General features: G+C 39.6%; 2 protein-coding genes across 4 annotated transcripts in view; one reads left to right on the plus strand and one right to left on the minus strand.

Annotated features, from left to right (window-relative positions):
- The window catches only part of pign (phosphatidylinositol glycan anchor biosynthesis, class N), a 13,204-nt gene extending 11,245 nt beyond the window's left edge, over positions 1-1,959 (minus strand). Inside the window, exons 1-5 of the mRNA XM_014992929.2 lie at positions 1,665-1,959; positions 1,038-1,310; positions 827-948; positions 627-725; positions 1-40 (exon numbers count right to left, since the gene is read on the minus strand). The exon at positions 1-40 is cut by the window's left edge and continues 67 nt beyond it. Of these exons, the coding sequence (XP_014848415.2) occupies positions 1-40; positions 627-725; positions 827-948; positions 1,038-1,264 (488 nt within the window). The 5' untranslated portion in view covers positions 1,265-1,310; positions 1,665-1,959. The remainder of the gene's footprint in view (positions 41-626; positions 726-826; positions 949-1,037; positions 1,311-1,664) is intronic.
- Positions 1,960-2,332: 373 nt separating this feature from the next.
- Positions 2,333-27,759, plus strand: part of relch (RAB11 binding and LisH domain, coiled-coil and HEAT repeat containing) — a 33,709-nt gene continuing 8,282 nt past the window's right edge. For 2 of the 3 annotated variants that reach the window (XM_014992925.2, XM_088001164.1), the window contains exons 1-24: positions 2,333-2,904; positions 7,370-7,459; positions 10,518-10,589; positions 10,765-10,820; positions 10,942-11,055; positions 11,259-11,453; positions 11,782-11,876; positions 12,041-12,149; positions 12,255-12,412; positions 13,488-13,563; positions 13,644-13,739; positions 18,883-18,995; positions 19,142-19,232; positions 20,364-20,435; positions 20,532-20,672; positions 20,765-20,929; positions 21,011-21,158; positions 21,269-21,425; positions 22,010-22,133; positions 22,381-22,429; positions 23,171-23,250; positions 23,969-24,075; positions 24,167-24,266; positions 25,633-25,715. In XM_014992925.2, the coding sequence (XP_014848411.2) occupies positions 2,451-2,904; positions 7,370-7,459; positions 10,518-10,589; positions 10,765-10,820; positions 10,942-11,055; positions 11,259-11,453; positions 11,782-11,876; positions 12,041-12,149; positions 12,255-12,412; positions 13,488-13,563; positions 13,644-13,739; positions 18,883-18,995; positions 19,142-19,232; positions 20,364-20,435; positions 20,532-20,672; positions 20,765-20,929; positions 21,011-21,158; positions 21,269-21,425; positions 22,010-22,133; positions 22,381-22,429; positions 23,171-23,250; positions 23,969-24,075; positions 24,167-24,266; positions 25,633-25,715 (2,945 nt within the window). In that variant the 5' untranslated portion in view covers positions 2,333-2,450. Of the gene's footprint in view, positions 2,905-7,369; positions 7,460-10,517; positions 10,590-10,764; positions 10,821-10,941; positions 11,056-11,258; positions 11,454-11,781; positions 11,877-12,040; positions 12,150-12,254; positions 12,413-13,487; positions 13,564-13,643; positions 13,740-18,882; positions 18,996-19,141; positions 19,233-20,363; positions 20,436-20,531; positions 20,673-20,764; positions 20,930-21,010; positions 21,159-21,268; positions 21,426-22,009; positions 22,134-22,380; positions 22,430-23,170; positions 23,251-23,968; positions 24,076-24,166; positions 24,267-25,632; positions 25,716-26,383; positions 26,467-27,759 lie in introns of all 3 variants that reach the window. The other variant, XM_014992926.2, reaches the window with a different exon arrangement.

The raw sequence follows: 27,759 nt of genomic DNA on the forward strand, positions 1-27,759 counted from the left end.
GCTGGGTATGTGTGGGTATAAACATGGTCACCAGTTGCACCTAAAAGAAAATGCAAATACTAAAATAGTAAACAGCAAACGAGCAATGTCATTGTTTAACAATACAGAAAATGAAGAGAAACATTTAGAGATTCTATGAAAATAAACAATAATAAATATTATTGTTGTTGTTATAAGTATTTTTATTCTCTTGAGAGGTTAGTGGTTCATTGTGTTCATAACAATAAATGATCATTTTTGTGACTGACTCACACAATGTTCTAATTTAAAATCAATAATCATTCTGTAAATCCTAGTTTGTGTTGTGTTGTTTACCATCTAAACAAAGCAGGAAACAAACAATAAACAAAACGTTAAAGAGTTTTGTCTTTTTGTGTGCATTTACTCAAGGCCCAAAATGATCAATGAGTTGAAAAAGACTTGCGTACTTAATATATCAAAGTTATAGGACACCATCTACATTTAAATCAATATGAAGAAATTGTATCTTATAAGTGAAAGGATAACAAATAAACCCAATTGCTTTTTTCCATGCTCAGCTTTCTCTTTTCTTTTTACTTATTCTGACTTGATAAATAAATAAAAAAATCATATTTTTTCAGTCTAAGTAGCAACTTGTTGACTACCTTTGGCAAACATTGGGAGGATGTCTGGGCTCCCCCAGCACCAGGTGCTTCTGCTCTCATTAAACACTGAATCAAACTCTACTGGATTCTCCTTCCAACCTGAAAATATGCAAAGAAAATGTTAATGACCCTCATAAAGAGACGATGCGAAAATCCTGCAAAACTGTATTCTTGGAAAATCCCAACTTTTAGCAGCCTACCTTTAGCAACTGCACTGACATCCTCATAGAAGCCTGCGATCAAAGCAACGTGACCGGGCCGAGACTCAGTAGGTACACGTGTATGAGAGACGCCCCAGGTGCCAGTCTCCTCTATTACGGTCCTGATGGTAAAAAAAAGTTTAGGTCTATTTAAAGAATAAAAACAAAGTGTTTTTCAACTTCATTGCCTACTTTAAATCTATTTCCCAACCTTAGGAATGGAGTTCTACTTGAGCTGTTGGGAAGCAGCGTGAAGAGACTATCAGCTCTGAGGCCATCAGCCACAATCAACACCAGTCTGGAGGCAGGGGGTGCCAGCGGCGTGGACTGGGGTGTCATGCCGTGGACCAAAGGGGATGTGAAGTAGATGTCAAAGATGGATAGGAAGAAAACTACATGGACTGTTAGTCCTATCAGGAAAAAGGTGATCATCTTCATTTTGATTGAAGACTGCCCTGCCTTTACAGAGGAACACTGAGGTTTCCTGAGATGAAGGAAAGGGAAAAAGCATAAAAGTAGAAAGCCATAGGTAAAGATTATATTGAAAGTATATATAGTAAATATAGTGAGCTAAAAATAAAGTTTGCAACGAGAATTCAAATAGAAGACATATCAGCTTTACTATTAGACTGGCTAAGTCAATCTATCTGCTACAGAAAGGCTTTGTAAAAGGACTAATCCGCTCCGTTCACCATATGCCACTAGCCAATCTGCCAAACGTCAAACACATTAAAAACCTAAAAAAATTGTGGCATTTTAATGGTTACAGTTTTTCCTTTATATTTCATGTGTACTAGAAAATCTGCTAGATCTGAGACGGTGGAGTTATAAGTCTTACCTGTATATATCGTCAACTTGATCCTGACATAAAGTGCTTTAAAGAGCGCTTTGGATAATATATGGGGGATCGAAAAAAGAAAAATTACCCATTCAAAACAAATGTTTCCTTAAATTTTATCTTCGTAAATGAGCCACCGAAACATATCCAAAGAAACAGGCTGATTAAAGCTGCTGTTTCGAAACAAGATCACGTAATCTTTAAGTGGATGCTTTTACAAAACCAGCGATCCCTCTTTGTAACAAGATTACTACAAGAAATACAGGCAGCACGAGAATTTACTTCCTTGTTGTGACTTTGGCGTTGACTCTTAACGCGTGCGCCCGAGCTTGCATTGTGGGTAATGTAGTTCAAAGATATATCATTTAATTTCAGCAGGTTTTCTAAATTAAGACGGTACAACAATAATTTGCTCGTATTTTTTTGTATTTGCTTAAGCACTTGAAGAGCAGAAAAATAAACATCTTTATTTATAAAAGTTATATTTTCCATTTTTGACATGACACTAGCTAGCATGAGCTGTCAACTAACAATCATGCCCTGCCCAGCTACCTCGGAAATATCCAATCACTTTTCAACATTCCATTAAAAGGGCGGGCCTTAAGAAGACGTCTCCAAAATTTAGCCAATCGTAATGTCGTATTCTTTCCCCAACTAACCATACACATCAGTATCCATTCAGGAAGACAGCTCTCTGATTAGCCTAGCCTGCCTGGGTTTAATATATATATATATATATATCTATTTATATATATATATATATATATATATATATATATTGGAAAAATGGCGTCGGTCAACCCATTTGATGTCAGTGATTCTGAGGAAGAAGCAGAACGACGTCCCAATGAGACGGTTGACACAGAAAGAAGCCCGAGCGAGGGGGCGCCAGGTCCACCGCAAGGCAATCCCTTCTCTCCGCCTGCAGATGCCGAGCCTCCGACACTGCTGCTGTCTAGCAACCGGACAAGCCCCAGCGGTGAGGGCATGTCGGTTTCGGCCGCGGCCACATCCACTATGGCAGGCGGTGTGGAGACGCGGGTGTCTGTGGATGTTATCGCTGCTCAGCTATTGCGGGACCAGTACATTCTTACGGCCCTGGAGTTTCACACTGAACTGCTGGAAGCAGGCAGGGAGCTTCCGCGGCTAAGGGATTATTTCTCCAACCCTGGCAACTTCGAGCGACAAAGCGGCACTCCACCTGCCAAAGACCAGGTGCTCGGACCTGGAGGACCACTGAGTAAGTAGCGTTAGCTCATCTTGATGCTACTAGCAGCAGTTTTCCAACCCTGTCTTTACTGCGGTATCACATAAAGATAACTCAGTGGCTCGCTAACGTTAGCTCAGAACCTGGCTGTAGTAGTCAGTTGATCTCGAGATCGCAGCGTTCTGCTCCTGCCCAAGCCCTTGAGGGCCGCAGTCATCAGACGGGTTTTGTGGGTCAGTTATCTTGGCAGCTAGATCAGTGCCTTAGGTCATGATGAAAACCCTTTAACTTGACAGATGACGATCGATTGAAGGGGGTAGGCAATATTGTGACAGACCGGTTGTGATGGACCTGGTGTAATAAAACACCCCTTTCTTCAGGCCACCTGCAGGTCAGAAGTCAAACAAACTACAACTGCAGAGCAGTCTTTAGGAAAGAGAGGTCTTCTTGCGATACCTGCCCTTAAATTAATTAGTTGCAGATACTCCAAAAAATATATTTTCTGTCAACTTTCTCAACATGCAAGGACTACCTTGCATGTGTTCATCTTATTCTGTGCCAGACTCATACAACAAAATTAAATTAGCTGTTGCATGCTGTATGTCTTAAGCATTCTCATCTGCTTATGGGGCTTCTTTAACCAGTGTCTGAAGCTTGAGAGCCTGTAGGCAAACACAACATGCAAATAATTACCATAGTTACTGTCTGCATCACAAATAAACCTTGTTGTTTTACTCTAATGGCATATATGTAGCCTTACATGTTGTGAAAAGGAATGACTGTCATGAGATTCTTATAAAAAGATAACATTGACCAGAAATACAATTATTTAATTTTATCATGATATCCGAACAAAACTTTAGGACAAAAATATTTAGCATTATCTGACTGTCTTTCTTTAAAACAAAACATCATAATGTATCCATTAGTATCTGTCATATTTTATTATTGATCAGAGAAAAAAGGCCGACAAAAAATTGATTTAAATTTCCTAGTATTCTTAAAAGCTTTTTGTTTAGAGTATTATCCCTATGTGTCCTGCGATTTGTATAGTAATAAAAGTACAACTCAGCCAGACATGCAGCTACAAAGTAAAGGTGACCTTCGACCCGGGGGAGAAAAAGTTGACAAAGCTTTTGTTTAGCCCTATGAATGGAATTCAGCCACACTGCACAAAATAGTTCTATGAAGCTTCCCCAGGTCAAAGGGCATCATATTGACTGAAGAAAACTCAATGGGGGAAAAAAAAAAAGTTCAGTTGTGAAGACGGTGTTGGGGGATGGTTTAGAATTTGAAAATGTTCTGCTGATTTTAAGTTACTGTTCTTTTATAATATGTTGTCCTAGTATCTTGTTTATTGTCTCGGAGCAGACCCAACTTTGAGTTCCTGAATTATTTGAATTACTTGCAATATTTCTTTGTTGTTTCTGGTAAAACAGATTGTTTCTGGATCTTGCTGATATAGTTCTAAATCACAGCCATGGATGCGATTCGGCTTGAAATTTAGAAGCAGTAAAGGCTTTTCACTGTGCTCCAAATGTGATGGTAGTTAGGGTGTTATCAGAATCAAAGCAAAGGAAAACCAGAATCCCAGTTTGGTTGTCATGCAGGACGGCCAGTACTTCAGAGTGTTCTCCTGTTATCTCGGGAGGCTGCTGTGTTGGCATCCTCTGGGTGTCGGGTTCTTGGTGTCCTTTGGGTGTCAGGTCAGCAGTTTAAAACTGTGCATTACTTGAAGATCAAAGCAGAAAACACAAACTGACTGTTCTACAAGTCGGACACAGAGAGCGCTCTAGTAACTGGATGAAACCCACAAAAGGTGTGGAGGACGACGACCTTAAAAATAAGAAATTCTTTGAAAAGCGTGACATACCGAGACGTCTCCCGTATTGTGGTACTGACAGGACTGTCAAATGGGAATATTCATCTTAGTCTTCATAGCTGCTGATAAAATATAACATAGAAGAAACAAAACTCTCGACCAGAGTAGAAAGAAATGAAAAAAAAGTACTATATTCACGCAAAAGGGAGGACTTTGACATCACGTCATGTTTTGTTTCCTTCCAAATCCAACAGCAAGACCTCAATAATACATTTTTTTTTTCTTTTATTAGGAAATATTTATTTTATGTAAAATCTATTGTGAGATAGAAAAATATCCACCAATATTCATATCACAAAGAAACTAATTAGTGGCTTAGAATCTCATTCTTTCAGAGGAGTAAAATTCGCAATCGTCATGTGAGCTATAAAAGTCAAATAAAACCCATTCTTCCTCTGCTGACCAGCTATAAATGTTTTCGATGGGGCCATTCGGAACACAGAGCCCGTGTCAGCTCATCATGTGCAGCTGATCGCAGCGAGAGGGGAGTGACTGGGCCGCTGCAGCCGCTGCTGCAGCTGCTGCAGCCGCTGCTCCCGGCCACATGACACAGCAAGACAATCCCCACCCTCTTTTAATCATCAGCAGGAAGGTTTCAGAGATGTTCTCTTCACTCCAGGGCTTAGTAATCAAATTGTTTTTTATGTATGTGCGCTTTTGGAGCAAGAAAAAAAAAAAAAAAAGCTAGTTGTTTTTGGGGGGTTCTTACCTACAGACATAAGCTGCACACAGAATGAGTTTCATGTTGTGCTCAATGTTGAGATGCAGTCGGTTTGCCATAACTACCGACTTGTTTTATGCATCTCTTGATCCAAACAACAAAAAATTTGTAATTATTTCAGTTTTTTTTTTTTTTTTTTTTTTTTTTTTTTTTCTGTTAGACTCCTTCTGGCGATCTGAAGCGCATTTTTCTCATCACCCTTGTCTGAGCCAAACTAAACATGCCACATCCCGACAAGGTGTGAGTTTTCGCCTTAAGGCACATCCTAATGTGACAGCCACAAAAAGCATGGACATTGCAAAATAAGAAATTGGAATACAAATACTTTCTTGCTTGTAATAGTAATCTGGAACCCGTTTTAGCTAAAAGTTCTCTTTGTGTGGGTAATTACTTAACATGATTGACAACAATTTAATTAAAAAAAACCCATTAAATGGCATGCACCTTAATTGGAGACACTGCGATTAAGAGATGATAAATGCCAAAATACCAACCAGCGTCCAACCAGTTTATCTCTGTTGATAAACTGGTTGTACTAACGATGCAAGAGGATCATGTTTCTTTTATATCAGTTTAGGTTGGAAATGAACCCTATACATAGACAAATTTGAATATTCCCTTTAAAGATGACTTGAGTAAATTTGAAATGCAATTTCAAATTATGAGTTCATTTATCAAAGGCAACAAATTCCAAACAAACATGAATCTTTTGTCATTGGGCAGAAATCTTTGCTAACCTTTTTTTTTTTTTTTTTTTTTGGGGGGGGGGGGGGGATTTATAATTATCCACATTGGAATAATTATATTCCAATGTGGATTAAATATTTAAATATTTCTTATTTAAAAACTGCTTTTTATATTTACTCAGGTGTCACGTGTGGCAAAAAAATGAATGACATCTGTAAGGGGCAGTGTTTTTCACAGCACTGTTTATTGTTGGACCAGTCCCAGACTCCTTCAGCCTCTTTCAAAATCTACTCTGATTTATGTCTCAGTAATCTCACTACTGCCCCATTTGTCCCATGCTCCATTGTAAACCAGTATTATTCTTGCCAAGAAGACTCTTCATTAAATTAAATGAGCTTGTTGGCAACGTCCTGGTATCGTATCTGGCCCCATTTTTTTTCAAATACTGCTTTGTTTCTACTCAGTGCTTGTTTATTGGCTGATTAGGCATGTTCATTTTGATTCAGGCATATAAAAGAACCACTAAATGCCTGATTTCCATTATGGAATTGTGATTTTTTTTTGTGTGCGCGTGTTTAAATGTGCACACATTCAATTTCTCTGTTGTTGTGGTGTGATGAACGGTTCCTAACTGAATTCTCGATGGATCTAGGAGATGTATCCTTTTCGAAACTGTATTTTAAAAGACTTAAAACATAAAGTAAACAAGCTTGACTTTTTTTTTTTAGGCCAACACAACAACATTTAGCCTGACTCTGTCCAGTCTGTGGATGATGGAACAAATGCATTCCAGTGGAAAGAAAGCCAACACCATTGACGAAGCAAACCGGGCAGCCAAGCTCAGTGCAATATGATCCTGAATGTGCTTATTTATCAGCGTTATCGTTCCTCAAAAGTTTTAAGTTTGTTTTCCTTCCCCTATGCTCACTTTTAAAGTTGCGTCCGTTTCTGTTGTGTTAAGCAAAATCTATGCGATGTGAGGACTTTTCAGTTTATCCTGATCTCTGCTTTAAAAGTTTATATGAACCAACTCTGTCAATGTGTGAAGGAGAAGGCTGCTAGATTTAAAAGGGAGTGTCTCTGAAGCACTTTCCTAATTCATTACCACATTTCTTAAGCTTTGTTAGCTGGGAAATTCTTTGCGTAACTGTTGCGATTGATGTTACTCCTTCTCTCACTGCTGCCTCTGTGTCCCTGTTTCTATGCAGATCGAGCAGGCAGCATTAGCACCTTGGACTCTCTGGACTTTGCACGTTACTCAGATGACGGCAACCGAGAGTCAGACGAACGGGTGGCAGGTAAGATGAACCATAGCGTCGGGGATCCAAGCAGCGACGGCCGTTTTACCTTTGGGGAAATAAAAGAGGGCAGGAGAGGAGAAATGGGCCAATACATCCCATCAATAACTTCAGCTCCTTTAGCATGCTTGTTACAGAATAATTGCCTAAGTATGCAACGTTAAATATTCCAAACTTTTTGAATTAGCACTACCTTAAATGAGTGGTAGAGGTACATTTAAAGTTCTTGTCAGATTTTGGGGCTTGGGTTAAGGTTTTTGGAGCGCCACCTGAATTCTCAAACTTATGGTGTCAGCCAGTGGTATTTTTGTCACTGTTTTTTTGTTTTGTTTGTTTGTTTGTTCTTTATAATTGCACTTTCTTACCACTTTGGAGCTGTCAACATTTTTCATAGTTGAATAAATTTCTAATTGTGTCTTGCCATTTCACAACTCTACATGTAAAAGCACCTGCTTTTACACATTAGCCTTTTCTTTGTTTTGTTTTTTTTAGGTACATTTGGACGAGTAATTGTAGGTTGTTCACAAGGAATTTTTTTTTTTTTTAAATTCTCTTTGTGGTGAAAATGTAGTCTTTATCTAAAGGATTTTTTTAAGTCCTAGCATCAGTTACATGTTAGCATCTACAATGCATAAAGTAGAAGATTTAAAATTAACTGCATCATCTTTTTGCTGTTGTCAGCACGGAGCCCCAAATGCCCAAAGTCATAACTCTAGTTTTGTTACCAGAGCAGGACATTTTTCTGAAGATCTCAGCTAAGGCTATCTTGCAGATGGACTGTATGGGATCCTTTCCAATAAGTTACAGTATTATTGAAAAGTTAATTTATTTCTGCAAATCACGGTAATTAAAAAAGTAAAACCTGCATATTGATCGATTCATTACACACAGAGAGAGATTTATTTCTAGCACTTATTCTGGTCATTGTAATAATTATTGAAACCACGTCAAATTCCTCAGAAAATAGAAATATTACGTCGGTTGAGTTAAAGACAACAGTTTTGAATGTATAAATGTTGGCTTTTTTTAAAAAGTAGGTTTGCAGTATACACATTCGGTACTTGATTGAGGCTGCTTTTGCTTGAGTTACTCCATCAGAGCAGCGTTACACGGAGGCGATCACCGTATGGCTCTGCTTCAATGTTATGGAAGCCCAGTTTGCTTTAATAGATGCCTTTAGCTCGTCCACATTGCTAGCTTTACTGTCTCTTGTCAACTTGCAGGCAGTCCTCTGTAGATTCTCAGTAGGATTTAGTTCAAGTGAGTCTGTGTTTTGTTGCTCTTGAAGCACTTGCTCTTCCCACACCTTATGAATCTTTTTTTTTCACAGCGCAGTCAAGGCTGTGGCAATCCATGTTGCTCACAGACCTTTTTTTTTTTTTCCTTTTTTTTTTCTCAACTACACTGTTTTCTTCCACTCAACTTTCCTCTACTTGAGAATGGCACTCTGAACAGGCAGTTTCTTTAGCAGTGAGCTTTTTGTGGTTTATCTTGTGGATACTGCATGTCAAGCCTTCAGGTTGAATGTGGTCATAAAACCCTGTTTCAATATTAAAAACATAAATTTTTAATGGGTCTAATGTAAAAATTGAATTTCCTGGAAAACAGAATTTTGAGTTTTCGTTTGCTCTTTGGTGTGATTTTCAACATTTCCAGATATAAATTCTTGAAATATGTCTCTAATTGTGTAATGAATGTTACGAGTCTCACTTTTGTAATTGCGTTACTAAAATATATAAACTTCTGTGCTAATATTCAAATGTAATGAGATGCATATACATATTAAGTTCACTAATTTCCTTTTACTTTGGGTCTTTTATTACTTGATTGAACTCAGAGACATTGACTATCAGATACAGTTACATCTATCATGCAGCAGAGATTTTGGTTTCACATCCCTGAATGATGATTTGATAAAACAATTATTTACAGACACCCTTTCTGTACAAAATGTGCACCTCCACCCCCACCACCACCACCACCACTTTGATCCATACCTGTTGTCATCTCCCACAAAGTGCTCTTCTTGTTAAAACGCTGCCCCCCCAGCTGTCTGACTCTGGGTTTTCTGGCTTTCTCCTGACGTTGATCAAACCCCAGTGAAATTCTGGACAAGTCACTCCATCCAGACTAGCTTTTTGTTTTGGTTTTGTTTCTTTATTTTATACCTCTCCCCGTTGTTCAGTTCATGGGTTTCCATTTTGTTCAGATTGCAACCTGTGCACTCTTCATCTGTAGAAAAGGTTACACGAGATTATGATTAAAAAAGACACAAGTTTGTATTGCAGGAAGAACTTAGGTTAACTTTTACTTAATATAGAGATACAATCAGAGCGAAACACAGATTTTCAGTGCACAGATATGCAACGTTGTTTCCTTGCTCCATTGCTTATCACTTCTTGCGTGTGTTCTGACTCTGACGTGTGAATCTTGTTTGTTCCCTATTCTTTTTTCTTTTTTTTTAAACGTTAGATTAGGAGCTTTATTGCAAATAAAATATTTTCTCCTCATACCTGCTGTTTCTCTGTAGTTTGTTAGACATGAGAAACAATTAGCTAATTTGAACACGTTTTTGAAAGATAAAAAGAAAATATGACTCTGAAACTGAAACAAAAACTGAATGATTTGACTCCTTTTTCTTGTAGCTCAGAGCCGATTTGTTGATGCAGCAATGCTAGAATCTGTGAAGAACAAGTTCCCTGAGCAGCATTGTCCTTTGAGCGCCTGGAAACCAATTGCCTAGGAGGAAACCTAGTGTCAGACAGCTCCGAGATTAGAGAAAGTAAAAGAAAAAAAACAAATTGACCACCATTTACAAATTTGATGGCAGGAAAACCTCCTGCCTGTCAGTAAACCTACAGGCAGGTTTACCATGATCCTCTGCTGCATGCATTTTTTTTTTTTTTCTATGAACCCATGATCTGCATGCTTTTTTTTTTTTTTTTTTTGCTTCATTTGATCTTCAGTGTCATATTTTCAAATGCCCCATCTTTGTTTAATTTTGTGCCCTGTGTTTGGTTGGATCCACTTCCTGTGTGTGTTGTCATTTCCTGTCCAGTGCTGGAGTTTGAGCTACGGAAAGCAAAGGAGACCATTCAGGCTCTGCGGGCCAACTTGACTCAGGCAGCAGGTGTGGCGTACTTTTAACTTCTTCTCCACCTCAACCTTTTCTTGTTACAGTTTTCTCTCTCTCTCTCTTTTTTTTTCATTACGAAGAACTTCAACGAGAAAGCTAATCCTCAGTACTGGTTCAAACATTTTTTTTATTTTTATTTTTATTTTTTTTCATTTTCTCAATTTCTCAGAGAGTGAAGTGGCATCTCAGGAGAGAAAAAACTTCAAATCGAGTCCTGAAATCCAGGTGGGGAAGCTGTCGAAATAAAGTGAAAGGAAAATATTAGATTCATTCTTTAAAGCTTCATGAGATGTAACCAAAAAAAGCTCTAGCTAAACTTTCACCCTGTTCTTTTCTCCTTCGTCAGGAGCCCATCCGCCCACTGGAGAAAAGAGCCTTAAACTTCCTCGTGAACGAATATTTATTAAAAAATGAATACAAACTCTCATCCATCACCTTTTCTGATGAAAACGATGATCAGGTAAAAGCTTTTTCCGTTCATAGGTTATTCCAACAAAAGATTTTCTTTTATTTTGAAGGAAAATAACATCCAACTGGTGATTTTAAGCACATTCACAGTTTTAGATCAGTTATTTAGATGTCTTGCCGTCCCACGTATGATCTTATAAACGACATCCGTTCCCTGAATGCTTCCTTCTTGTTCCGTTTCGTATTCATCTCCAGGACTTTGAATTGTGGGACGACGTCGGTCTCAACATCCCAAAGCCTCCCGACCTGTTGCAGCTCTACAGGAACGGTGGCAGCACGCTCTCCTCTCCAAGAGATAAGGTGGACGTGTCTGTCGGTGTGGCTTTTGGCGACCTTCCAGGAAACTGCGTCGTACGAGAGCCCCAAAGGAAGCCTGACCTGTCGCAGCAGGTGTGTATAAGCACTTTTCTGTATATGTGTATTTACAGTCTGATGGCTTCTATGCAACGCTGCATTGATACAGTATCTCTGAAAAAAAAGCAGCCCCAACTATTCACTTGCATAAAGATATTTTTCAGTTGGTGGAATTTTCTGTTTTAAAAAAAAAATCCCTTCTGTAAAATTTAGATTTTCTAGGAGTCTGAATATCTGCCTCGATCTTCATCCAACTCTTATAAAACCAAAGAATGTTGCTGAAGTCACTGATTTCTTGCTATATGTGATACACTTTTTTTTTTTTTTTGCCAGAATTTCCCATTTTTTTGTGTGTTTTCTCTAGCAACAGTCAGAAGTTGTACAAGAACTGGAATACCAGCTGAACCTCCTGAACAGTGAGAAACAGAGTCTTGCTGAGCAGATAAAGAAACTGCAGAGGTAGCTGCTTGCACACCACTCACTCTGGGGAATGACATCGTCTCCTGTGCTGCTGATGAGCCTTTCATTCATTCTTTTTTTTTTTTTTCCTATGGCTTGTTTTTAGTGATGCTTCAAAAACAATATCAATAATTCTTTTTTTTTTGTTTTAAATTGCTTCACAGTGAGATTCAGATCCTGAAAAAGAGCGTCTCGTCTCCGCCTCCGGCCACTCTGGAGCTTTGCTCCTCCTCTAGCTCCTCAAAGCCCTGCTCCACCAATCCTCCTTCTGTGGTGTGTGGCTTCTTTACTTATGTGTACAAATTATATAAACATATGCCTGTGTGTAACTCTCCAAGTAAGTTTTTTTTTTTTTTTTTTTTTTTTTCTTGCTCTCAGCCTTCTTTAGATAATGGTCAGTATCTAGACATTCGAGGGGTGTCGGAGGCTGGAAATGACCTCGTATCGACCTCCACTCAGAACACATCACAGTCCCAACAGCAGACCTGCAACAGAGCTACGAGTCAACAACGCGTCCAGTTTGATCAACCAAATAGGTGAGTGGAAATCTGAGGAAACGTCACCTCCATATGTCCTTGTCATCCATAATGACTGACTGATTTCACTCTGAAGTTAGTCATTACATTACTTGTTTTACTTCATTAAATCTAAAATCTCCTGTCTGCACACGTACCCAGAGCTGATTGTCAAACTCGTAATTTTTCTCAACACAAGAGCTACAGATTCTGTGAAACACAGTTTTAGATTCTTTAGTTTTCCATGTAGACCAAAGGGCCACGTGAGTATGAAGTAATTTTAAAACTCACCATTACTGTATTTTGATTCTTATGTTTATGTTTTGCTGTAACTCTATAAATTCTACAATAAAGAACAACTTCTTTACGTCTTTAGTTTTTTCAAGGGGCCACAAGTAAAGTGAATGTTATCAATGTATATGTCTGGGCAGCTTCAGTGACAGGCCTTTTTGTCCCAAAAAGCATTTGTATTTATTATTTTCTCTTCCAATCAAAAGCAACCATGGCTAAGTTAAATTGATGTTTAAATGCTCTAAATATTTGAATAATATCAGGTATAAAATGATCCCAAAATTAACGGATGAAACCATTTTTTTTGCGTAGTTGCATCGTATGTCCACTAGATGGCGGTAGACATCTGGCTTTGCAGACAGGCTGCCCTCTTGTGTGAAAATGCAGATTTCTGCTCTTGCTGACAGAGGATTTTTATTTGGTCGTCGTTTCAGAATTTCTACCTCTAATCCTTTCACTTATAACACTTAATGCCTCACCCAGTACAGAATCATAGCTGTTTTTCCTGTCTATAACAGATGGACTGGATTCAGTTGAAGGCCATTCAACTTATATTCTCACAATACTGTTCTAATGTCTTTTTGCTCTGACTTAATTTAGCAAATTTTGTGTGCAAGGCAAACAGCAGTTACATGCACACGTGGCAGGAGTTTAGCTCTCTTGCAGCTTGGCTCTGTTTGCACCTCTGTCATTTTGTGGTCGGAGCAATCGCCAAGCCCCTTTTTTGGGGGGGGGAATTAACAGGAGTTGTGGAACGCTGCACTATAATGATGGTTTCCAACGTGACTTTTTCCTGCCATTCCAGGAAGTTATCCCCGGCCTTCCAGCAAGCCCTGCTGTCTTTCTGCAGAATGTGCTCCGAGAGTCGACTCGGAGCCGAGGTCAGCGACACAAAACAGCGGGAAGTGGATCGATGCGTTTCAGGGCAGCAGAAACTGATGCGTGTCCCTCCTGCCTCCAGGTGTCTCGCATAGCAGACAGCGAGGAAAGCGTGATGCTGATGCTGGGCCGCTGTCTTCCTCACATCGTCCCCAACGTCCTCCTTGCTAAACGAGAGGTAACCCTCCCACCCGCCACTTCTGCTGCCCCTCTGCGCTTCTCTTCCTCGCCACCCTGTATCCGATCAATCACATGCATCTTGTCTTAATATCCAATAGATGCACACAGAGCAGCAGGACTAAGCAGGGGGATCGTTTCGGGGAGCTCCAACGACTTGATGTTCTTTGTTCGAAACCTTTTAGTCTAAATAAACTAAAGATTTATTAGCTTATTTTTGTTATGATCATTTTTACGTCTATATATTTTAGATATCAGACTTGATCTTATCAGAATTTGCTTAACTTAGTTAAGCATGCTTTCACATTTTGACGTTGCTGAAAAGTATTTTCCTTAGAGTATACTTTTTTTTTTTCTTGCATATGTTTTTCCTTCAAGTAGTAGACGAAACCCAGCGTACCTGTAGCGTGACGTTGCACACTGTGTTGGAGGCTTTCAGTCTTCTGGAGGATGGTTTGTTATTTAAATGTCAACCCGCAAAATTTGCGCAGCATTTTATAGAGTTTGCTTAGCAAATAAACATTCTCAGCCTGTAAATCTCCTGCTGTCTTGTGTCTCATCTATTGATTTTGAAATGTCATCCTGCTTTAAGGAGGCATTTGTTTTCACTTTATCATCCTCATCGTCATTTCTCCCGCTGCTACTTTGGATTGGTCTGTCACATTTTTGCTGGCCTTTTGCCTCTTCACTGGTTTTTATTTCTATTCCTCTTTTCGTCTCACTCATTCTCTCACTCTCATGCATGCCTCTCTTCTAGAGAATGGTTTCACATCTTTGCCAGGTGAGTCTTTCACGCACTCATCTGCATGGTTCTGACGTGTAGATTTAAGTGACTTATGGCCAACTTTCCCCTGAAGCTACAACTGCTAAGAGCGGCGACAAATAAGTGCATGAAATAAGTAAATGCATAAAAGAGCGCAAGTAAATCCAGAGTTATTTCCCATAGCTTAAAAAAATTCTGGAGTTTTGCTATCCTGCTGTACAAGATTGCCAAAGTTTAGCAGTTTTAGCTTTTTAGGGGTTTTGTGTGATTTTTTTTCCTGCTTATTTTCCACTAGTTGCTGAAGCTTTTCTGTTCCTGATTGTTGGAATATTCTGGTTGAAAAATCCATGCCAGTTAATTAATCTTTAACATGTTTTCAACAAGCACAGTTGAAATCAGAAATGTACACTCACCAAATAAAGACACTTTTTATTTCTCACTATTCGAAGTCAAATCAGACCAAACTTCTGTTTCATTTCAGTTAGAATTAGTAAAATTATATCTATTTGCTAAATGCCACATTAATAAGAAACATGTGAAAGGAAACCCAAATGGCTTGCCTTGTTTTATAGGTTTTTTTTGTTTTTGTTTTTGTTTTTTACCTTGAAACCGCTTTGTGTGTCTAATGTGCTCTATAAATAAAGATTGAGTGATTGATTGATCCAAGTCATAAATTTCAGATGCATTCCTACCAAAAACCGTTGAAATGTACGTGAGCTTCGGATTTTGTTTACATTATCTTTTTGATTATTTAGATTTCTCTGACATACTTTCAAGGATTTTTTTTATTTTTTTATTGTCATACCAGCTTTGTTTGTTTGTGGAACAAGATCTGGACTCAGGTCCCAGATTAAAATCGAATGCATAAATAAACAATAAAGTAATTTTAACTTACCTAAAACAAAAGAAGTTTGGTGCAATTTAACTTCAGACAGTGGTTAGTGATAAACAAGGGTAATTGTGTCTTTTTATTTGGTGCATGTCGACTTTCTGGTTAAAACTTCAAAGATGTTTTTTCTTTTATTTTCTTTTATTTTTTTTACCGTCATGCTTCACCTTGCATAAATATTGATACCCCATAAGCTCGTTCACATTTGTCATGTTTCAGCACAAACATCCATCTATTTTATTGGGGGGAAAAAATTTAGATTTACCAGCACAAAGAAGTAAATGACTAAAGAAAGGTTTCTTTTACAACTTTTAGAACACCACATATTCCACCGTTGCAAGAATAGACTCACAAATATTTGTCAGTAAAAATTTTTGAAGCTTTCCACTGATTCTCAATTTATTTATCTTTATCCAGAATTATCCTGTATGTAGCTCCTTCCGTCTGCCCATTAACTCAGACCAACTTCATTGTTTCTGCTAACCCCAGCATGTTCAGATTATGATGCTGCCACCACCGTGTTTTTCTTTGTAACACGTGAAGGGTGATATTTTCTGCAACCACAGCATTTTGAAAATAAAGATTTGCATTTTGATGGCTGAATACAAATGTACACCTCACTTTTCAGATTTTGTTGGGAAAAACGTGTTTAGCTACTTTGTGGTGCTGCATCACAATGTGAAAAAGTTCATGAGGTATGAGTACATTTGCAAGGTCATTTCAGCAGTATTTAAATGTCTTTCTGGTCTTTTTTTTGTTATCTCGCACAGTAGATGACGATATTGAAGAGCAAGTGGTACAAAATAGGGGGGGGGGAGTGTTGAAATAGGTCAAGCAGTAACCGTGGCTCCCCTCGAACTAAAAAAAAAACAGACACCTTCACAGGTGTACACACTGACTACCTGCATGCAGTTTGTGTTTATGTCTGTCTATTGTACACAAACACAAAGTATCTGAATCTTCGAACCGTGTTGAAACGCGATACATCACAACTTGTGATTGTCTAAAAGAGGTAAGTCTGGTTGCAGTGAATTGCAGTTTCACTGCTTTGCATATCGCCTTGGCAATGTAGGCGTAGTGAACCTCAGGCCGTTAAGAAGCTCCTAATCTCCTTCCTAAATCAAGGTAAACAAAGCAAAGGGAGAGGTTGGTGAGAAATAAAATTACAGGGAAACGCTAATCCTCTGGAGCCCCTCTTTAGTGTTGTGGACTTTGCTCTGTGTCAGTTGGATTCACAGATCATTACCCCGTGTATTCATAAGCACAGGCAGCTGCTCGCACTTTTGCTTTGCAACTTGAAACTTTGTGCCCACAAGCCTGGGGACGAGACTTTAGTTTTAAATGCGAGACCCACTGAAAAGCAAAAAAAAATGTTTGACCTGAAACGGTGAGCTGTTTCAGGCTGCCTGCCACCTGGCTTTGTTATTAGACTCTGTAAATCAGTAAACATTGCGTTTGTGTTTCAGGTACAGGACTCTATTGTAGTGCTGGAATTTGAACTGTATCCAATTCATCTTTTTTGTGTTTGTAGTCTTGTTCTAAAACATCAACTTCTCAATTTCATTTTGTACATACAAAAAAGTACACCAATGAGAATTTTGTGGCCAATTTCCAATCTTGCACTATTGCAAACATTTTGCTTTCTTTCTTTTTTTTTTTTTTTTTTTTTTGTCACAAACTAGACTAAAAAGATTTGTCTAGATCAGTGTTTCTCAATTCCGGTGGATCTCTTCATTAGGAATTTGCATGTTGAGGTTTTCTTTTTTTTTGGATGAGTAGGTAAATTTCAGATTTCAGAATAAGATTCATTTTGTATTTATGTGATTTTTATTTTTTTATTTTTTTTAAGTACTTCACCGTTTTGTTGGTATTGTTGCCCATGAGTACCTGGAGAGAACCCATACGTGCATAAAGAGAACAAACACAAAGGCCACAGACCAGGATTCAAACCCAGGACCTTATTGCTGCAAAGCAGCAGTGCTACCAGTTTTACATGGAAAATAATACACATCAGATTTCTAATTCAAATGAATTTGAGAAACACAAAAACCATTCAGCATCTGTTGTCGAGGGGCCTGACATCTTGGTCAAGACGACAACATCTTGTTTGGCATCACATTTGTCTGCGTTGTGCAGCAATTTAACCAAAATCTGTTTTAAATTGAAATTCAGTTAATTTAGTGTGTGGCGCAGTCCTTGAATGTCAGTATGGAGTAGCTCTGGTCTTTGAAGGGAAGCATTGAGCCAATTTGTTGCTCGGCCTATTTTTCCCACAGTGTTTCCCAGAACAGGTCAGTTCGGTGTGTTTAACCCCCTGAAAGAGTCTGTCTTTCAGAAACACAAGGGTTTGTACTCGAATAAAGTCGGGGTGGTTTCAAGGATCTTGGATGTGTGCGCTCTGTGAATTCCTCTGGTCATTTAATCGAGCCTGTGCTGTAGGCTTTTAGAAAACTGCTCTCGTGAAGCGCTTTCAGAAGCCAAGGCAAAAAAAAAATTGAATGTGACAGCTAGATTTGTTTGAACTCTGTTCCTTTGCAACTTCTGAACACATGAACTGATTTCACCCACACAGGACTTGTCATTAGACACTTAAAACCATCCAGTGATACTTTATTATTGGATTTTTCTGTAGTTTGTGCAAGTCCGCCAGCCTGGCACTAACTTCACAAGGTCGGTGTAGCTTTGAGCATTGAGCGAGTGACTCACCAGAACCCCATCTTTACCCAGTCCTCTCGATAATGTCCTACTGTCGGTGTTCCGCTTGCTCTTCCAGAGCCTTGGCAGGAGAATATTATATCTTCTCGGAAAGGAAGAAAAAAATATATTTTTAACTCCGTTTGCACTCTTTAATTTTGGTGTGTTTGTAGGGAATGTAGGACTGACCGCAGTTTGGCCATGGAGGCCCTCTATCAAGGGCAACTGAGCACTCTCCCTTCTGGCTAGAGGTCCCATGAACTCTGCCTGAACTCTGGAGTAGAGCTCAGATTTAGAAGGGGAGCTTGGTGTGTGTGTGTGTGTGTGTGTGTGTGTGTGTGTGCGTGGGTGTGTGTGTGCGTGTGCGTGTGTGTGTGTGTGCGTGTGTGTGTGTGCGTGTGTGTCTGTCAATATCCAGCTGTGTCTGTGTGTGTGCATGCAGTTTGTAAGCTTCTACAGTACATAGCATTAAATGTGTGTGTGACTCCAAAGCTGAGTGAGTCCTTATAAGACTGACATGATATTTGAGGTAAGCAAGTTTTCAGCGGTATTAAAGGACTCCCCATTTTCCAAAAGTTACCCTATGTGTCATATTCTGCCTGTGACGTTCCAATTTTCTCCCCGTTTTTATTGACCCAACCTCCTCCTCTGTTGCTCCTGCTTCTCCATTAACTGACCTGCTCGGTGTCAACCACTTTTTCTTTTTTTTTCTTTTTTCTTTATTTTTTTTTTGAGCTGCTTACGAAAGGTGTTTAAATGTAATGTGAGACCTTGTGTTTGTCCTCTTCTCCCTCTCAGGAGCTGATTCCCCTCATACTGTGCACTGCATGTCTTCACCCAGAACCTAAGGAGAGGGACCAGCTCCTCCACATCCTCTTCAACCTGATCAAGAGGCCGGATGATGAGCAGAGGTAACCGTGTGTATTGTAAACATAACGGACACGGGTTTAATTGTTCGGTGTCTTTTTAGGTTTTGCCATCCTGCTTAGGTGAAGGAGACTAATACAGTGCTCGTCCACTGACGCTTTCTCATGTAAGTCGATTTGTGTGCCCGTAGACAAATGATCCTGACGGGCTGCGTTGCATTCGCAAGACACGTGGGTCCCACTCGAGTCGAAGCCGAGCTGCTTCCTCAATGTTGGGAGCAGGTACGGTACATTCACTGCAATCAACACCATTTTTTATTTTATTTTTTTTCACTTGATACCACTGAATTTAATTGCCCTTCAAAAGACATTTATCCCTAGACCTTTTCACATTTTCTCGTGTTACAACATTATTCCATCCATCCATTTTCTTAACACCCTCCTCCCTAATGGGATGATGAGGGGAGCTGGCGCCTATGCGAGAGGCGGGGTACGCCCTGGTCAGGTCCCATGTTACAGCAAGTCTACTTTATTTGTGTAGCACATTTCAGCAACAAGGCAGTTCAAAGTGATTTACATCAGAAAAAACATCATACAGTAGCCAGTTGTGTAAGCCATTAGACACCAAAGTTGGGGACTTTTCAGATTTGTGTTGGTGTCGCATTTGGAAGAACCGTGTCTCGTTTTCCTTCTGCTTTGCAGTTGTATGAAAGACAAGTGTGTGAATACGTTGATGGTGATGCTAGTGAGCTCACAAAATGTAACAACGCTGCATGTGTCAAGTTATGTTAATAATGGATAAATTCAAGCATCATTTAACTGCATATGTAATGTTTTCCCTTCTTATTTCTTAATGTTTCATATTTTACTCTAGACAAAAGAAAAATACTGTTACTTTCTTTTAAGCTATTTTACCATTTATCCAGGTTCAAAGGTCAAGACTTTTAATCATTTCATTTATTTCGAGTGCCTAAAGCCCCATACAGATATATATTCAAATGTAAATTATGCAAGAGATGTCCTAAGCTTTAATGCAAAATGTAAATCACTTTGTTTCAGTGAGAAATCTGTTTAGTGCTGCTCTCTGATTATGAAAATTGCTTTCAGTGCTTTGTGAGAGACCCTGGCAGGAGTGAGATAGCAGTTTTGTTTTTATTGCCACCTGTGCAACCACACTCATGATCAACAGAAAGCAATTGCCGCGGCAATGGCCGCTGCCAGCCGTCCAGAGGCTGAGAAATCTGCAGACAAAGACAAACTGTGGTTTCCACAGGGTCAGCATGTTTATGACACTCCACTTGTTTCCATTCCATTGTGACTGTAACCTCAGTCTGTCTGTCTGTCTGTCTTCCTTTTCAACTTGTGTTCCTCTTTTACATTCAACACTTGTGTGCGCACGTTTGGCCTCTGCAGATTAACCACAAATATCCGGAGAGGCGGTTGTTGGTGGCTGAAGCCTGTGGAGCCTTAGCTCCGTACCTGCCTGTAAGTTTTAAACTGAGCACAGAGTTCAAACGAAGATTATGTAGGTTTGTCGGTTTCTTTTCTTGAAATCCCTCACTTCTTCCCTCTTGTTTTCAGAAGGAAATCCGTAGCTCGCTGGTGCTGTCTATGCTGCAGCAGATGCTGGCTGAGGACAAGGCTGACATGGTCAGAGAGGCTGTGGTCAAAAGCCTGGGTATTATTATGGGTTACATTGATGACTCTGACAAATACGCCCAGGTAAATATCCTGGGAAGAGGAATGTAAATCATGGCTTTCTTTTTAATCCCACTCAACTGATCCACGCAAAACTGCTGCTTTGTCCGTTGCAGGGATTTGAGTTAATGCTGCTCTCGCTTGGGGACCCATCAGAGCGGGTTGTCAACGCAGTCCACCAGGTCTTCATTCCTGCCTTCGCTGCCTGGACCACAGAGCTGGGCACCCTGCACACTGCACTCATACCTTCTCTGCTGGCTCGTATAGAGAAACTGCTCACAGTTGAGTTTCTGTGTGTTGCTTTATTCGGGGTCTGCCGTCGTTCACTTTTCATGCTAACTGAGACTTCTCTCTCTCCGCAGCAGGGAGAACACGGCCTGGACGAGCACAAGCTTCATGTTTTTCTGTCGGCTCTCCAGTCCCTGATTCCACCTCTGTTTGCAGTGGTGCTGCAGAATGCACCCTTCACCAGCAGAGCCAAGCCTCACGAAGACATACCTGCGATAGAAGGTAAAACGCCCGAGAATGCACACGCGTCTCCGTTTACGAAAAGCGCAATAGGTCAGCAGAAGTTTTGGCCAAAAGAGGGGGTGAATGAGCAGCGTTTGTCTGTCGCCCAGTGACCCGGTTCCCGAGGCCGGCCTCTCCCCTTCAGGACATGGCCATCATCATTGGGAACAGAGAGCTGCTCAGCTCCCTGCTGCTCCTCTATGACCACCAGCTGGAGCATGAAGGAACCACTGGCTGGGAAAGCCTGCTGTGGGTGGTCAACCAGCTGTAAGACATACACACATGAGCACTTAATGTAAAACCTACTGGATTAGGGGAAATTAACACTGATTTAAGAAGTTCAGCAAAATTTTAATGACTCAGTTAAACTTGTTTTTGAAGATTTCAACTAATGTTAAATAGATACATTTAGACTGTGGCTTGCACATGGATGCTGCTTGAACCACAATCTGCACTATTTTATGGAGATTATAAATGATAGACCAACATGTTATTTAAGCTTTTCAAAACATATAAACTATAAACTCAGTTAGTAGTTTATGGGAGGCTTGTTCCAGAAAACCTTTATTTGTGACTGCAACAACAGCTTTACAGAGCAGTGCTGAATACATGCCACACTTTTCAGATTTTTATCTCGAAAACAAAAAATCGGAACAGTATCATTTGTCGGCGTCTTTCATAAAATCCCAATAAAGTACAATTCAGTTTATAGATGTGACAAGACAAAGCATAGAGAGTTTAAACACTATTAATATTTGTAGGCACTGTTTTCAGTAATCAACACATATTAAACACTGTATTGAAATGTTCACAAAATTGTCAACTTAATTTCCTGTCTGTATTTTGACCAGCCTTCCTCAGCTCATAGATATTGTGGGTCGCATCAACGTGACTTCGTCAACCTGCGTTCACGAGTTCTCTCGCTTTTTCTGGAGGTTCTGTCGCACGTTTGGCAAGATCTTCACCAACACTAAGGTAAACTCCGGTCAACTACCGCGCTTTAGTTTACCGAGTTGTCATATCGAGCAGTCATAATTTTCTGTCGTGGTTTATTTTACGAGTCTAAGTTTCAAGACTAGTGCTATTACTGTATCAAATGTTTTCGCTTGTTGGCTTTTAAAGCTGTGCCAGTATTCACAGCAAACAAGCTATTATTTTTTTTCTAAGACTGACCATAGATGAGTGACATGGATGTTCTGTATGTGTCGTCTGGTTTGTTTAGGTGAAGCCTCAGTTCCAGGAGATTCTAAGACTATCAGAAGAGAATGTTGGTAAGGGCTATTTTACTTTCTCTCATTTTTTTGTGTGTGTTTATACCTTGTTCTAAACTCTCTCAAGAGAATGTCGATAGATGAAGTTTAAACTCCAGACACAATTGATGTAAACAAGCTATTTGGAGTCAACGTTGGGTGTTCCCCCTCTTCTTCTTCTTCTTCTTGTTTCTTTTCTGTTGTTGTTTTTTAATTCCAGACATGTTTCTGCAGTTATAACGGGGTCCTCGGTTTCATTTAGCTGCCAAGTCATTTAGCGTTGGTATTGTGGCCTTTTATGAAATGTGTTTTCATCTGAAACCCTGTCAGTGTTGAGGTTATCCTGATCTTTACATAGCATGGGTCTTATTCTGTGGGTTTCTGGAAGACCACAATACAATAGAAGTATAATCAGGCCACATTTCTTTCAGGCAAAGTCATGGTAACAAATGTGGGCCATTATGTGATTCACTGCCAATCATCTCCCCATATGTGTATGCTGTTGTTTCTTCATCTTACTAATTGATCAAGCACTATGAAAGGATGTTAAAGCACATGCGCATTGGTTTGATGTAATAGTTTGCTCATTATACGTTGCTTTAGAAACACATTTCTGCAGCAGGAGTATTTTTATTTTCTTCTTGTAACTTATTAAAGAGCTGAATTTCTTCCATACTATTTTAACATCAAGTACTGCTGTTTAATAAAATGTTCTCCACTCTGTGTGGTTCACCTAACTTCTATTTCTCATTGCTCTGTCAGACGCCTCAGCAGGGAACGGCATACTGACCAAAGCTACAGTCCCAATCTATGCCACTGGAGTGCTGACCTGTTACAATCAGGTAACTTTAAATCTACAGAGAGCCTAGCGCTGTTTTTTTTTTTTTTTATGCGACACACACCTGGCTTTTCCTGGCCAATATTTGATGTGATTACTAGTTTATCCTTTTTTTTTTTAGAGGACCGTAACACTTACAAATTCATTTGTGTAAGTTTTATATTCATTCACAACTTAAATCTTTGCTACTGGATGACCATAAATGAAATGATTTGTTAGAGATTCCCCCATATAAAGTGGTTGAAATAAGATTGTCCACATTTATGCTCAGCAGACAATGCATCAGCAAATGCACTGTTTATTTCATAATGATATTGATTCATTTTTCTTCTAAATTTAGCATTATCTATCTTTTAAATTTCTCACTGGGTACCAGAAAATTAGATTGAAAGAAGTCTAATGTTATTGTAAATAACAAAAATGTAGGAAGCACTTAAAAACCCTGATACAGAAATGAATAATCATTTTGTGTGTTGGAACCAGGGAGTTCATGATGCATCATTAGCACCGGTATCGGCCAACGTTAGTAATATTTTAACATATCAGTCTGATAAGTTTTTAATCAGTTTTTTTGTCACAGCGGTATTAATATCTGATTTCAGCCCAAATGTTCGTATCGGTGCCTCCTAGTTTTCTAAAAGTACCTACATATGTGGATATGAAAATGCTAGTATGTTAGATTTGTATGTGCTCAGATGATGCAGCCGATCAAATCTATGCAGGAGGAAGATCGTAAGCTGCTGGTGGGTTTCCTGGAGGACGTCATGACGACCCTGTCTCTGTCTCACGCTCCTCTCGACAGCCTGAAGGCCTCCTTTGTGGAACTTGGGTAAGGCACAGACGCACAAATAAATACATATAACATAATAATTAAACGGATGACAGCAGAGTTTGTCGTTTCATGTTTTTGCCCATGTCAGTGCCAACCCAGTGTATCATGAGCTGCTGCTGACTGTCTTATGGTACGGGGTTGTCCATACGTCTGCTCTGGTGAGGTGTACCGCAGCACGAATGTTTGAGGTACAAACTAAACTCTTATGCCGATTTTTATTCATGTATCAGAATTTTTTTTTTTGTCACATTCTTACTAAGACACTGAAATAAATAATGTAATATGTTTTAGAAGCATCAAAGAGTAAATATAATCTTCTTTATTTGTTGTACTTTAGAATTATTTGTAGTTCTAATTTATTATATTATTATTTAATTTACATAAGTTCTTAATTATAAAGTGACTGTAAGTATTTAAATATTTGCCTGCAGTTTTTAAACATATATTTACCTTAGTGCAGTATGCATTTATGTTAATGTTCATCTATTTGCTGTAAATGTGCTAGCCTTGCTTTCTGCTGCTGTTGCTGCTTTAAGATGCATATGATATTAAGCTGTTGTGTCTTTCGAATGTAAGTGAAGACTTTAGCAGAAAATGTTCTCAGCACTCTGGTTCCAGCTGTGATGGTTAAACCCTCCTCAAGCCAACGTCAGGTCTTTTCACTGCACAATGATCTCAGAAGCTGCTGTAAAAATACCTGCTCTGTGTCGAAGCGCTGAGGTCAGCAAACTGAGAGCAGTCTGTAATGAAGATGACCCAAAAAAAGAAAAAAAAAAACAACATTATTTTTACTGTCAGAATTTCAGGCCCTGTGGAAACAGAAATGATTGCCGATCTGCAGTAGTTTCCTGATTGGGATGATTGAAACCTCTTGAGGCAAAATATTCAAACCGAGCTCTGTGCAACCTTTAGATCAGATGTCGGCATGAGGGTCTAGTTAAAGCAGTGGAACTTTGCTTACCTTTATAAACGGGGGAGGAAGAATGGGAAGCTGTCTTCATGTCCCCCCTGTTTTGTAAATTTTGTACCCTTTCCCAAAGCACATCACTTTCACCATCCCATAGTGTACAGTCGTCCACCATCGTTAGGACTGTGGATTGGAGGGGGGGGAGAGGGCTTTTGCCACACATGCCAGATCAAATTCCCTGCTTTTTAAAATGATTTCCTGATTTTAATTGGATGAAATGATTTGATCTGGAGTCTGTGGAAAGAACCCACAGCTTTGAGCTCGCTTTACCGTAGTTGAATCTGAGCTAGAGTACGAGTGGATGTGTGTGAGTGTGTAAAACTGTGTGTACACACACTTGCCTGATACGTGTAGTGCCGTTCTGTGCCTTGCAGCTACAGTTCTTGTCATTGTATATCACTTTATTCCTATCTTGTTTGTGTTTTTTTTTTCTTTTTCCCTACTTTCTTTCTTTCTTTTGCTTTTTTGTTTTGTTTTTGTTTTTGTTTTGTTTTTCTTCTCTGTCTTTTGCCGGTGTTGCTCGCTCTTGTCCCAAACGCCCCGCCCACCTATGTGACTTCACGGCTGGCTCTGTCCAATCCGATCAGCTGCTGGTGAAGGGGGTGAATGAGACGCTGGTAGCTCAGAGAGTGGTGCCGGCTCTCATCACACTGTCTTCCGACCCTGAAATGTAAGTGGAACAACAGTAAAAAACAATGCTGCGTCTCTTTCCCCCTTCTCTCTGCCGCCTGACAGCTATCGCACTAGAACGAGTCTGCACCTGCGTGGAGCAAATTTTACCCACAAAACCCAGTCGTTTCTAACGGCGTTGCGTAATCCCTCTGAGGGCTCCGGGTTTCAGTGAGACCGTTTGCATTAAATTGGCTTTGTTTTGTCGTTTCAAGAGGCTCCTGTTTAGGTTTGGGCTGTGCTAGGGTGGTTCTACTGCGCAGCCACTGTTTCACATGAATTTTCTGCAAGTGTTCGCCATCAACCTGCAACACTAGCGCATGCCAGCTCTCATCGCCTCATCTGTCTTTTAACACTAACCCGTTCCCTTCAGATCGCTGCATGCAATACCGTCCAACAGCATTATCCCTGCATGTTCATTTGTTCCTCCCGACCCCTCCTCTTCCTCCCCCACCCTCTCCTTGTTGAAGCAGGGCATCTTCTAAAGGATTCTATTGGTGGTTGGTTATATTTTTTGCCCCATCTCTCTACTTATCCTGTCACCCTGTTCTTTTTTTTTTTCTTTCACTCTAAAACCTGTATTATCCCCTCTATCTCTGCCTCTCACTCTCACCTCTCCTTTCCCGTACCTCTCCCACTCTCTCATCCTGCTGTGTGGTGGGTTTGCAGTTGGTTCTTCGAGGCATGAGTGAAGCATTAGTTGACCGTCGGGCGGCTCCAGCCCTAATAACACTGTGCAGTGGGCCTGAATTGTGAGTTAATCAATGCAAAAACAGAAAGCAAACTCTGAAGTCATTGTCATTTTGTTGGCTGCATCCTTACAGTGTAACATGGTTTCTTTGTTTGCATTTGCCTTAGCAATGCCACATGTTGGATATCATTTAACCTGCAGAAAGATGAAATGGAACTGAAAGACTTTTAATGACAAACTTTGTAGCAACCCTGTTGGAATGTAGCCTCTTTCATATCATCATTCTATGTAAATACACGTTTGTACATGCAGTTGGCATGAGCTTCTACATTAAACCTGTACACATTTTTATTATTAATATCTTACTGTTTGTGTGTAGCTTAAAAGAAAATGTTGCACAATTGGCAGAATATGACAAAAAGCCAGAAATTAAATATTTTTTACATTTACAGTGGCCATGACAGGGATACCTGTTCAACCTCGTATAACAAACCGCTCACTGAAGAGCAATTTCCCAACATCTAAAACGGCTCAAGTAAACTATATTATTGATTGCAATGTGCATCAAATTTTATCTGTGCTTCAGATGGATCTACATAGTCAGTTTAAGACAGACTGAACATTAGTATTATCTGAACACATAACGCTAATTAACCACACTGTCCATTTTACTTAGCAACTATCAGATTAAAAAGATATAAAGGTTTACAATTGGGAATTGTTAAACTGCTTTGCACTTTTTGGGATTTAGCTTAAGATGACTGAAATCTCCTCTGGAGTAGAACCCAGTTTTGTTAGTCCTTATCTGACTTCTTCATCCAAACATCTTCCTTCTCCAATCTATAATCACCGTGAGAGCCCATTTGTGGTCAGTGACGAACACTCAGACGCACCCAGACAGAATCTAAGGTCCGTCTTTGACGCATATTGTTATTTGTCATCAGCTAGCTTGTAGTTCCTTCTCCCAAATGCAACAAATGAAACACCATTGCTAATCGTTGGGCAGTGTGACACACACTGGCTTTGTAGTCTGTGCTAATGGGCCTCAAATGCTGTTATTTACATGTAATATACTGACTACTGTCAAGTACTCCATAGATCCTCACTTTAGGAAATCTCTAGCTTTTAAGCCATTTTACAAAGTTGACTGTTATCTTTTGTGTGTTATTCATTGGTTTAGAAACAACTCACTCTGTCTCTCGACTGAACGCTAAATGTCAGGTTTGATCTGATGTTATCTGCAAATTGTTGCTCTTTCTGTTTTAAAACCCTGAAAACTCAAGGCAGGTGCTATAATCTTAGATCGGTGTCCTCATTTACCAACCATAGGGCACATTTTTAATACCTTACCACA

This window comes from Poecilia mexicana, unplaced genomic scaffold, assembly GCF_051168715.1.
Source record: "Poecilia mexicana isolate PSO_F unplaced genomic scaffold, ASM5116871v1 scaffold_20, whole genome shotgun sequence".
Lineage (NCBI taxonomy): Eukaryota > Metazoa > Chordata > Actinopteri > Cyprinodontiformes > Poeciliidae > Poecilia > Poecilia mexicana.